Source organism: Mchenga conophoros, linkage group LG9 (assembly GCF_057382185.1).
Source record: "Mchenga conophoros isolate Kocher_MC1m ecotype Shallow Benthic linkage group LG9, M_conophoros_male_GT1.1, whole genome shotgun sequence".
Taxonomy (NCBI): domain Eukaryota; kingdom Metazoa; phylum Chordata; class Actinopteri; order Cichliformes; family Cichlidae; genus Mchenga; species Mchenga conophoros.
In genome coordinates this window covers 11,933,867-11,945,970 of record NC_140534.1, presented here as the reverse complement: position 1 = coordinate 11,945,970, position 12,104 = coordinate 11,933,867, and the positions used below count along the sequence as shown (strand labels likewise).

The following is a 12,104-nucleotide window of genomic DNA, read 5'->3' as shown; positions in this document are numbered from 1 at the left end:
ACTTATAATTAAACATGTAATAGGCAATTTTTTTGCGAAAAGCAATATACTGTATTATTTGACAGTGTTTTGGGCATTTTTATGTGACAAAAAGATGTAACACTGTGATATTAATGATATAGCCACTCACATGTTTATACAAGGAGACAAGCCCAAACATGTCTGAGAGTGAGAGCTGCATCCCAGCCTCACAACAATTTAGCATCTAGAAAGGGAGCAACTACAAAAACCTTCTGTATTATCAAAAATTGCAGTATTGCAAATTTCATTAAAAAACATCTTGATACAATATTGAGGGAATATTGTCCAACAGTAATGTTGACAGTAAAGCAGTAATCTTTCCTTACAACTAGCTGTTTACACACTCAGAAGATGCTAAGCGTCATTAGCAGTAGCATTAGCATTTACCTTTTTGAGATATAATCCAGCCTAATTTGAACTCTGTACTAGTCTGGTATTAATGTAGCACTTTTTGATTTTAGCTGAGCACTCAAGAAATTGTGGCTACAAATCCAATCACAGAGCCTTTTTATGTGCTCTGTCTAAGATTCACACGTGTTGGATCTACTGGAAGCGATGCAGTTAGTCGTAGCCAGGGATCAAATAACCGACCCTTTAGTTCCGTGCTGCCTCCTGAACCCCAGCTCCCCCTCCTGATCATCTTTTGTCCTTCCCACCCCCAACAGGTCACTCCCTGATCCTGGTTTAGCTTGAGGTTTCTTCCTGTTAAAAGGGAGTTTTTCCTTTCCACTGTCGCCCAGCACTTGCTCACATGGGGTGGTCAAGTTGTTGGGGTTTTCTCTGTATTATCGATGGTCTTTACCTTACAATATAAAACACCTTGAGGCGACAGTTGTTGTGAATGTTTGTGACGCCCTGCATGTAATTATTTGAGCTTTGATTATTTGCTACAAAACCGTAGGCTATAGCATTGAGAAGTTGGCTTTCACACAATGACGGTAATTTGGCAAAAGTTTTCTTATTGTTGTTTGCATTTGGCTTATGAGTTAAAGGAGTTTAAGACTCTTTTACCTCCAGATGACTTGCACATAAATGCCGCTGGTTTGATGGAGGTTCTTATTGCCACTTCCCTCAGACACCACTGTCACCTCCATCATCTCAAACATAAATATGTAATCAAACAAACTGCTTTATATCCATCAAGTCAGAGGTGAATGACGCAGAGTTGGCTGTAAGTTTCATAAAATATAACCATATAAACCCATATGGGTCTAAGCTTCCTAATGTCTGCTATTTACAGCATCATTATTACCCAAATCACTGTTTCTTGGAACGCCTTAGATATCATTCCTCATCATGATTGGCAATATTTCCCCCACTTGGCATTTAGTATTCACCGTGTGTTTGTGTGTAGTCAGGCCCAAAGCGAGGTTTAATGATAACACCATCTGGGAGGAGGCAGACTGTTGTAGTCCGACACTGTGTCAGTGTGATCCTTGCAAATGAACAAGACAATGTAAAACATGTGCTGGAATAAGCGTGCACCAAATTATTTAAGAAAGATTCTTTGCAGCTGATTATTTCATTGTTTATGTCGCGAGCTGGAAAGATTTTTTGCACAGAACCTATTTAAGCAGCACATTCAGGGACTCGCGGCACAGACGGCAGCACCGGGGCGGAGAGGTTGCTGTTACAGGTGGTTAGAAAATAGCTGTGAAGAAGCAAGTTGAGTCAATTTCGTGAACTCGCATTTAACTGATAAATTGTTATGGCGCCTCATTATGCAGAACTAGCGCTGTTAATTGGTTTGTCAGGAGTCCAACGCGGTTTCGGAGCTTTGCTGACTCAGTCGTAAAGAGGCGATAATGGGCTCAACAGTGCAAGACTTGCCTCCATTATAGCTGACTGGTTGTTATATCAGATTGTTGTTTTGTTCTGTTTTGTTTTACAGCACAATAATAAGCAAGTTTTGTTATTATTTTATTACTTTTTCACATCGTCTATTACAGCAGCAGAAAAGCCACAATGTAGAATGAAGTCGAGCTAGGACAGACTCGATGGCACGGAGCCCTGGGTGAAATTAAATGTCATCTAAAGCTCTTTTTAGCTGTTATAAAATCACTGTAACTCACAGCTTAAAGTGGGTTATTGCTTTCTGAAAGATGATAACACGCCATAAAATTAAAAGCTAAATGTTCAGGGCATATTTTCTTATTCAGTTAATGAAGCGGATCAGTGCGGCTTCAACGGGACTTAGTCACAATCATACTTCTCTGTCAGCTGTGATGTGTCAGGTCAAAGAAGTTGACTGACATTTTCTTCCACAAGTCAGTCTCCAGCCTAATCAACCAGTTTTTAAAGCGCTTAACACGCTTGTTTTTGTGCAGCTGTGAGGAATAAACCCTGTGCGGCTGGTAGAGACATAAAATGCCAGCGTTGGTTCATTTTTGACAGCTTGATTGAATTGTGGCTAATGTTTCCGCGTGTCTGTGGCACAACATCACCACTGTGGCCTTGCCAAAAGTGGAATAGAGTTACTTCTTTTGGAACCAAAGAAAGATAAAACAAAAAGAAAAAAAGGACTGAGAAATGCCAATATCTTTCCTGAAAGTAGAAAAGCATGTTCCTTGGCAGGTACATGCTAGCTGAATTCACCTGAGAGACTTATTCATGAGCAGTGTGGGGGGGTCCTCGCCTGGCCATGTTCTACAACATTATAAAATTCCTCATGTCTTTACATAATAAAATCTGAACACATCTTCTCAATATTGATGCACCATTGTGTTTACTGTATTACTCCTGAGTGATTGGTATATGTGATGTGATGCACAGTTCTTCTATGTATTTGTTCACTTTCCCAGTTCCCTGACCTGATATTGAACTGCTTCTCAAATACCATTAAACACTGCTGGAGGTCATTCAACAGCCAGCTCTTTCTTACACTGAACGCCTGTCAAACATAAGTACACCTAACATCTAATAGTATTAATTAACATTATGTAGTATAGAGTCATGCGTACAAAGATTCTCAGTTACCTGTGTTTTATTGAGACATGACAAATCCGAATGTCTGCAACAAAACAGCCCGGTGTTATTTTGGCTCTGCAAAAACCTCATTTAAAATCACGTTTACCTCTTGTCCCTATTTATAACCACATACTTTTATTATTATTGTTCAAAGATTTTAGAAAAGTATGGCTGATGCCCAAGAAGGGCCTGGGTTTGAATCCACTGGCTGGAGCCTTTCTGTGTGAAGTTTGCATGTTCGCTCTGTGCCTTCATCCAACACTATTCATTCAATTTAGTTCAGCAGTTGCCTCAAGACACTTTATTTTGTAAGGTAAAGAACCTACAATAATCAGATGACCCCCTGTGAGCAGGTACTTGGTGACAGTGGGAAGGAAAAACACCCTTTTAACAGGAAACAGTGCAAGGTTGTGCATGTGAGCATGCAGCTGCCTCGCTCTCTGCGTTAGCCCTGTGACAGAGTGGTGACCTGTCCAGTGTGCACCCTGCCTCTTGCCCTGTGACAGCTAGACTAGGATCCCACATCAGCTCTTTATGGGCCCTTCAGCTTTCCACTCTGTGAAAGCTTTTCTTATTCAGATTTCTTGAAATCATTAGAGCCACACTGCTTTACGAGCTGTAATTTCTGCACTTTGTGACTGTGTTGCGCCTGCAGCAGATGCCCATATAGATCCAGGTTCAGCTCATTGCTAGTGATTTACCAATTCAATATTTGGATCAGATACTGGTTCAGTCCAGACTCACAAAGCTTGATACAGTCTCTGACACAAGGGGGCCGATCTATTCGTCAGTTCTGTATTCTGTGTTTGCTAAGCAGCAATGCACCATGTGTTAGTGGGAGAGCTCACATGTAACATTAAGGGGTTTGTGGTTTGGAGGCATTTTCACACCTACGATACCAATGGTTCTCCTTCATATGTTTGCGGTAGTTTTTCATTTAAGCGCACGCTGTGGTCAAGCAAGTTGACAAGATTTGAAAGCTCTAATGATTTCCCTATTGGCCTCTCTCTCTCTTGTTTTGTTTGGTGTAACACATGGGAAGCTTTTATTACACCTGCAGTAACATAACGTTTGTCATCAACTCGATTCACTACACCTGTCTGCTGTCAGCTACACGTGGCATGCCAGTGTGTGTGTGAACACACTCACACCAACAGCAAAGCTAAAGTAAGAAGCTAAAGCTAAAGCACGATTGTTTACTATTTAATAATGATACAAATTCAGTAAATGCATCTTAGACATATTTATTGGCTGTTCGTGTCTGTGTGTGCACAGACCTTTCGGTTCTCTTTGTCCGACGTGGGATTGTTGGTGACTTTGAAGAGGTGCAAGTCGATCACTTCTTTCATCTCGTAGTTGTCTCCTCGCCGCTTACAAACAATGACCGCAGCGTCAAACAGGAAGATGTGCCTGCAATCCAAAAATGTTCCAGTAAATTCAAGCACATCTCACTTAATAGTTCATGTTATTCACACCGAGGAGTTATGTCAAATTCAGTATTTAAGGCAAAAAGTGATTTTTATGATTCTAACAAGCTTGAAGGTCAATATTTGGTATGACCACCTTTATTCTTCAACACAGACTGAACTCTCTTTGATGATCTTCTACCTAATCACATGAGCCAAGGTGTGAAAACAGGTGAATTAGAACTGAAGAAGCTTCTCGGATGAGAGGTGAAATGTCTTCAAGCAACTTAAAGAAGTCCAGACGCTTTTCTTTCCAAGCTCCTTAGACTACGATGACCTGGATGACTGAGAACCTTCACAGACATATGTGTATTCTGGCATATCTCAGCCTCTTCTCCCTGTTTCTCCTCCTTAAGAATGGCTTCTTGACAGCCACCCTTTCACTGAGACCATTTCTGATGAGACAAAGGACCGGATATATCCTTCAGGTCTGGTGTCAGGCCTTTACTTTCTAGATTTTTGCAAGATTTTCAGATACGGTTCATGTGCTGTAGGTAGTAGTTTGTGCAGGTACCACTCTATTTTTAAAGACATGCTGCACATCATGCTGAGGTATGCCACCTTTTTAGCTAACAACTCTTTGGGAGTCAGTTTGTTGCCACTGAAATACTATTTCATGTCTGTCAGACCGACTCAACTGATTCACAGTATCAACTAAAGAAATCAGAAAAAAATCCATGTTTTTAAAACTGGTTCTTTGCTAGGGTGTCTGCTTTGTGTTGACACAACGCTGGTTCATCTCTTGGGTGAAGTGCCCTTTTTATGCTTGAATTGTTCGCAGGTCAGTGTTAAGTGGTTTAACAAATAAAGCAAAAAAACATTCCTGTGAAAATGTTCAGGTACAAGGACTGGACTGAGTGACAAGGCCTGGAGAACTATTACTCAAGACAAAAGAAAGTCTGGCTCCTTGGAAGCAAAATATAAAGAAATGAGGGGTGACACGAGACTTTTGTAAAGTAGTGCATTTGGAAGCAGCCGGCTTCTGCAGTTCCTGTAATGGCTTTGCAGAAACTCTCAGGCTGGCTGTTATTTTAACAGGCAAATTTAAGTTTCAAGGCGTAGCTAACAATACAAAATCTCTCTAATGGAAAAAGACGCCCAGCCCAGTTTCATCTATTTGACTGGTTCAATGTTATTGTTAAGCTCCTAAAGAACAACAGCATAAGCTAAATGCTCATAGCATGTGCTTTGTATTAACTGAGTAATAATACTTCACTGGCTTCAGTTTGCACAAATCTCACAGGTTTAGTCTGAAACAACAAGCGTAACACCTGATTCCATTTCGACTGCAGTCATCCAGCCATTCGCGGCATCTCACCTGTCCTGCTTGGCTCGTTTGTCCACCGAGGCCACCCGTACTTCCCCGTCAACTTTGGGTCTCCCGTAGTTACTCAGACGCTGATTCTGCAGGCGAGAAAAATGAAGGTTATCTGGAGGAAAGACATTCTGAAAAGCTGTCAGTCATTATCTCAAAGAAAGCTGTACCCTACCAGATTTTCAATGGATTTCTGGTACTGATCTATTTCTCGCAATGTCTCGTTGTCCCTCTTGACTTCGTTAACATACTGCGCCAAATCCTACACACACACACACACACACACACACACACACACACACACACACACACATGCACACACAAAGGAAAACAAAGAAGCATCTTTTAACTTACTTACATACGGTACAGAGTATCCAGCTGTGCCGAGGAGTTTGTTTCTTTTATGTGCAGTTTTATGTCTCTCTGTTCCAAAAAGATCTTGTGCAATGAAATAAACTTGACTTTAATTAAGCTGAGCGTTCAGCTTTACTGAACAGATTTTCAGGGTTACAAAATTAGGACTAAACACTGCATTCACTGAAGGCTTCTTTATTTATCTGCAGTTACAAAAAGTCGAGCAAGTGAAATGAAGTGGAACTTTTTATGGTAACTTTATTAGATATTATATGGTGACCCCTGAGGTACAAAACACACAAAACAAAGCTGCGTTTATTGTTTACAATGGAACCAGAGTCCCCAAAACACATGAACAAACTAGGCAATTATATTCTGAAATGTTTTTCTTCATGTTTCTAACGACCACCTTCAGCTCTCAAAACACAATTATCATGTCAGGTACCCTAAACAAACATGAACGCACTGTGTTTCTTACCAGAAGGAATTTTGAGTACAATGTGAAGTAAAATCAAAATAACATTTTCTGATATGAGCTGTTTTTTTTGTACATTTTATTAGCTCTTGATGGGTTGTTCTGTGAAACTAGTGTTGGGGGTATGTATTTCTTCATCTGCATTCAGTACTGGGCTTGAGTCTTGAGCCAATCTGCTTCCGATTGTCATTTACTTTGAAAGTGGAAACAGCAGATGAACTGAAGGACCAGATATCTGGTCCTTCAGTTCATCCACCTACTGTTCAGGCTTATACTGAAGCCTCATCGTTTCTCATCAAAAGAGCCCATGTAGCTTTGTCTGCACTTACCTTTTTAAAACTCTTATTTCTCTTTCATTTTCAGGATTAGTTTTTGTACGTTTTGGGTGAATGGCCCTGTTCTGGACCTTCAGTGCACCCAAGGATAAGAGCATATGAAAAGAAAACGTACCTTCATTGCATCTAAGGCGGTCCGTAAATTCGTCTTCTCAGTGCCATCGTGGGTGTGTTTCACAAGCTCCTGTTGGACAAAAAAAAACAAACCACAAACACAAAGTAGATAAAATGTGAAAAGGAGGGAAAGGCTGTGAATCATAAAACAAGGGTTACAGAGATATACACATGCCACACGCCACGCGTGGACTGGAGGCTTTAGCTTTCCAGATACGACAGGAAAACGGCCGCTGTGGAAGTGAATCAGATACTGCGTATGTGTGCACTCATCTATTGCAGGAGTGTGTGCGCAAGTAAGTATCTGAAATTGCTTGGCGGTGCCTCGCCGCAGCGTAAACAAGACATCTAGACCTCGGCGGCAGAGGATAAGGAAGGATGCCATGCATGTCCTTCACACGGGCGCACACCCACTGTGTCCACACACACTGAGCCGCTAAGGGAGATATATGTGTCCGCTCGGCGCTGCTGAAATCCCCGGTGTCAGTCAAGCTCGACCTGGGCATTATTATCACTAGCAAGACGACAGAGGCCTATTTATCAAGGCTTGCTCCCACCTCCACGCAGCCCCCGAGATACACAGTAAGGGTGTGGTCACACTGATATCAGGGGCCCGTGCACGATGGACTCATTCAGGGAATCGTGTCGCTGCAGGTACAGCGGGAGGGGGCCCGTGATGAGCGGAGGCAGCGAAGATGAAAGAGCAAGAGATTGATGAGAAAAAAAGAGAGAAAGAAACCAGCTAAGAGAGGTACTCGGGGAGCGAGAGGAAGTGACAAGACATTAGTTGTGCAGATTCTGGCTGTCACCGTGTGGGAAAGTAACTCAGCGGATGCTTTATTCGCTGCAGCTAGCTATTACCCGGCTGTTCCGAGGGGATCTCAGCCCATGTTGACACAAACAGAATCACTTTGTTCCTACAGATATATTTTTTTTATTTTTGGCGCTACTTTCTTGTTGCTTTTTATGGAACCCTGTTGGAATAAGCACATTTCTGCCTGAAAAAAGGAGTAAATGAGCGCTTCGAAGTGAAAGAAGCAGCGCACGCGTCGACTTTGCTGTCATCCAGCTGCAGACGCACAGATGACTATAATATTAATTGCTTTTCTATATAAACCCTCCTCATAGATTCAACACGTGCACACACACAGCTATCATGAAGAGAGGAGAAAGCATGATGGAGACATTGTTAACTGTCACACATTTATGCATACTCTTCCCTGCAACACAACTGGTTTGTCTCTGGGATTGTGTGAAATGTGTCAAATATGTCCAAATGAAAATAATTGAAAAACTCAACAGGCCATTATATGTGGTCCATTCAAAATGTATTATAAAAGACATGGATGGCAAGGTTTTGGATGATTAAAAAGGCCCAAATGGGGAATGTTTTCGTTTTCGGTGACACATTAGTAACTTGTCGCTGACTCTGGCCGAGCTTCCAGCGGTTCAAAATAATACTTCCCCTTTCTGTTTGTTCGTCTCGCTGCTTATTTATCTTGTTCTGTCTGCCGCTCTCCCTTTCAGTCCCTACTTCACTTTATCTATTTTCTCTCACCGCCTCCTTGATTGTCTCCATCAGATGACAATTACGTGCGGGTCGTTTGAGACTCGCAGTCATCAAGGAGCTACAGGAGCAGAGAAGAGCCCCGGAGCCTGAGCAGTGAAGGCAAAGAGGAGGGGAGCAAAAGAGAAAATGTGGTCAACACTGCCTCTGGTGGTTGCAAGGAGTAGTGTCAGGGAGTCCACTTGCTTATAAACTGATTTTATAATCGAGAAGGAAACAAACTTCTCTCTCTCTCGGTCACAGGGATGCAGCTGTAAACTCGGTGAGCTCCCTGTCACTTACAAAGACATCCACGAGAACAGTAACTGTGCAGCTGTGAAGCAGGAGCTTAGGTAGAAATAAGAGGACGCTCAATTAGACAATCCGCAATCATTTGTGAGTTATAGCATCTTTTCATGTCTTTTTTATCCCATACATTATACCACAAACTGCATCCTCGCCTTATCATTCTGCCTATTTAACAAAGTGAGTGACACAAAGCAAAGATGACACAGACATAGAAAAGTATCTTAATCTCCAGGGATACACATTTAAAATGTATTTATAGGCCAGTCCAGGTTTAAAAAATATTAACTCTGATGGTCTACAGACAGCAAGATGCTGTGTGAGGGCCTGATGTCATCTACGTGATACAAAAATAAAACATATTTTAAACACTATAAATGTTTACTGCAAAGGGTTCAAAGGTTTGTTCAAGAAAACTTGGGCTGAGATTTACAAGCGAGGATGCACTAGGACGGAGTACAGTACCTGCAGGAGGAGGTGGTACTTCAAGACTCGCTGCATAGGAACCACTAGCAGATCTCTCAGTGTGAACTTGCCATAGTTGGCTCTTTTTGAGCATTCCTGCACAAAGACAAGGATCAATAAAATACTAAATTCACTTTGAAAAAATGGTTTTATTTTACTTTCTAGAAGTAAATGCAAGCAAACTCGAGCATCACAGCTTTTTAGAGTAATTTCTGCTTCCAGCTGCAGTGTCATCACCGGCAATGTCTCAGGTAGACACTTGAGGGCGTAGTCTGACCATCCTGAGAAGCTGTGGAAGCAAACAGCTTCCACTGCAGTGCACAATAACCACTCACTCATCCTTTAAGAAGAGCACAAAACTATTTACCTCTAGCTTCATGCGTACGTCTTCTCTGTTTTTGCTGATGTCATCGAGGGTGGCGATGGCTGTCTCCACATGGCTGCAGTATTTCCCATAGATCAACAACCTGGGGTAGATTTGACAAGTGAAGAAACTACAGCAGGACTGGAAAGAAGTCTAAACACAACATGTAGGACTTTAAATGTTTTCTCAGTCTTCACAGTGATGATCTTAGGTGCGATACATAGGTTCACACCTACACACTGTTTACACAACACACAGAAACCTGTCATAACACAGCACATACATAAAAGTTTGCAGCTTCTTGGATGTACAGAAAGAATTATAAGAGCTTTACAGAACTGTTAAAGGATTACATAAAACACTAAATACAATAAACTACAATGTTTTTAGATAAAGTTCCCCGTGTGCACCTCTCTTTGAAAGTGATGAAGATCTGGTAAAGGTTCTGGGCACTTCTGTGGTGGACTGAATCTTGGATTTCCAGCAGTAAACACTTGTGGACTTTAACCAGGTCCTGAACAACAACAAGAGCAAATCTTCAGTGCTGATCATTAAACTCCTGCATCTAACAATTTCTTTCCCCTAAGCTACAGATCATTCCAAGAACTCCATTAATGATCTATGACTAAGAAAATCATTAGAAATGCTCATCACAGCTCACTAAATGTTGAGGTACCGCCCTCAAATATGTCAACACACAATAAGAATCTTTGACCAAAATTCTGACTTTAACTATATTCATTTAATTTTCATGCTTCATGTTTATTGAGGTTAAAAAAAAACCTTTTTTTTTATTGTATAGGCCTGCAGCAAAACTGATATCATGTTGCCTTTGCAAACCTACCTAAAAACTAAAGACACTGCTATTATCTTGAGGTGTTCTTGCTACTTTCTGGTCACTGTTAGCATTTCACAGTCAAACAGTGAACGTAAATCAATCAGTCAGCATATTTGATGTCAGTATGTTGGCATGTTAGCATGCAACACAAAACAGTGACCTGTTTTTGGACAGTTAAGGCTCTTAAATAGTAGTAGTAGTCTCTTTGTAATGTTAATTTAATGCACATTTAAAAAAGGTTTAAAATTTTTTTTTATTGAATTTTGCCATGTAGGTGTGAAGCTAAGCCATCATTCCTTTCATTATTTACACTTCTACATTCCTCCTATTGTGACAGTCGGTGGGGGAAAAGACCATTTAAAGGAGAATTTTGCAACCCCCTCAACGATGACCGCTTCCAAAGGCGTTGACTTACCGGAATATTCACAAACACCTTCTCCATCTCAGCTGGGGACAAGAACGTGTTGAGGGGAATCATAAAGTGCTGCAGGAGAGAAACACAGAGAGGGAATGAATGAAGACAAAGAGCCTCGTTCCTCTAGAGTAAGAGTGGGAAAGTCATTTTGCGTGAGACGCTATTATATTATAGGGCTAAGTTGCAAAGAGCTGCAGTCAGCGAAAACAAGCAGGAGCGTCTGGGTCACGACAATAATCTCATTTTCAGAGTTTGCAATTTAATGATTTCCTCTCAGAAAACTCCCACAGTGTAGTCACCTCTACATTTCAAAGGAGCGGGCGAGCACAAACTAAATTCCACCATCCACTTCATATCGAAAGTCATCTACTGAGGCGCTCCTCTGGGAAATCAGGCGAGGTCTTTTAGCAGACGTGAACGTACACAAGAGGTAGAAGACAAGTAGTCCAAGACAGTCCTGTAAAAAGTGCCGGGTAAGGTGGAACACATCCACAGGCGAGCGGCTGCTCTCAGAGCTCTCTGTTAGGGCGTTTGTTGGAAGGAGTGCTGGGATTACATTTTACTCACGGCTAATTTCAAAAATATAAATACATCCTTCACCTCGCTTCTTTCTCTGGGTGTGCGGAGTGTTACACCGCTTTTTTTTGTTTCCATTACACCCGAAAAGAGGTCATTACAGTTTCACAGTTTCTCATATTGAAGGTGATAAAGAGGCCAAATTGATTTCCAGTCATCCTTCGTAAAGGGAAACAGAGCGATAATACTTCCACCTAATGAAATAAAGTTAGTTAGACTGACACCAATTTATGAAACAGTGCTGGCAACCTGGATATTAGTGAAAGATGTCCAAAAGCGCTTCATCCTATGTTCTTTCACAACAGCTTTGTGGGTAAGTACTCGTCACTCAAGCTAACTGAGACACACTCGCTCAGCAGGTTTAATAGAGAACTCTGGAGGGCCCGCAGCTTCAAACTAATTCAGTCATGTCACATTAAACTTGTGATCGGGGGCCGCTTTTTTACTTCTGAGATGTAACCAAATCACAATAACTGGCAGTTATAATTCTGATTACTTCAACGAGACGATGTTTCCAAGTATCGCCAGCGTACAAACTCAGCATGGG

At 41.5% G+C, this 12,104-nt stretch overlaps 1 protein-coding gene across 2 annotated transcripts in view; it reads right to left on the bottom strand.

Moving 5' to 3' along the window:
• vav3a (vav guanine nucleotide exchange factor 3a) overlaps window positions 1–12,104 on the bottom strand; it is a 93,902-nt gene that overhangs the window by 35,066 nt on the left and 46,732 nt on the right. For both annotated transcript variants that reach the window (XM_085286482.1, XM_085286483.1), the window contains exons 7-14: window positions 10,982–11,050; window positions 10,139–10,242; window positions 9,732–9,831; window positions 9,365–9,460; window positions 7,049–7,117; window positions 5,945–6,031; window positions 5,773–5,858; window positions 4,266–4,398 (exon numbers count right to left, since the gene is read on the bottom strand). In XM_085286482.1, the coding sequence (XP_085142608.1) occupies window positions 4,266–4,398; window positions 5,773–5,858; window positions 5,945–6,031; window positions 7,049–7,117; window positions 9,365–9,460; window positions 9,732–9,831; window positions 10,139–10,242; window positions 10,982–11,050 (744 nt within the window). The remainder of the gene's footprint in view (window positions 1–4,265; window positions 4,399–5,772; window positions 5,859–5,944; window positions 6,032–7,048; window positions 7,118–9,364; window positions 9,461–9,731; window positions 9,832–10,138; window positions 10,243–10,981; window positions 11,051–12,104) is intronic.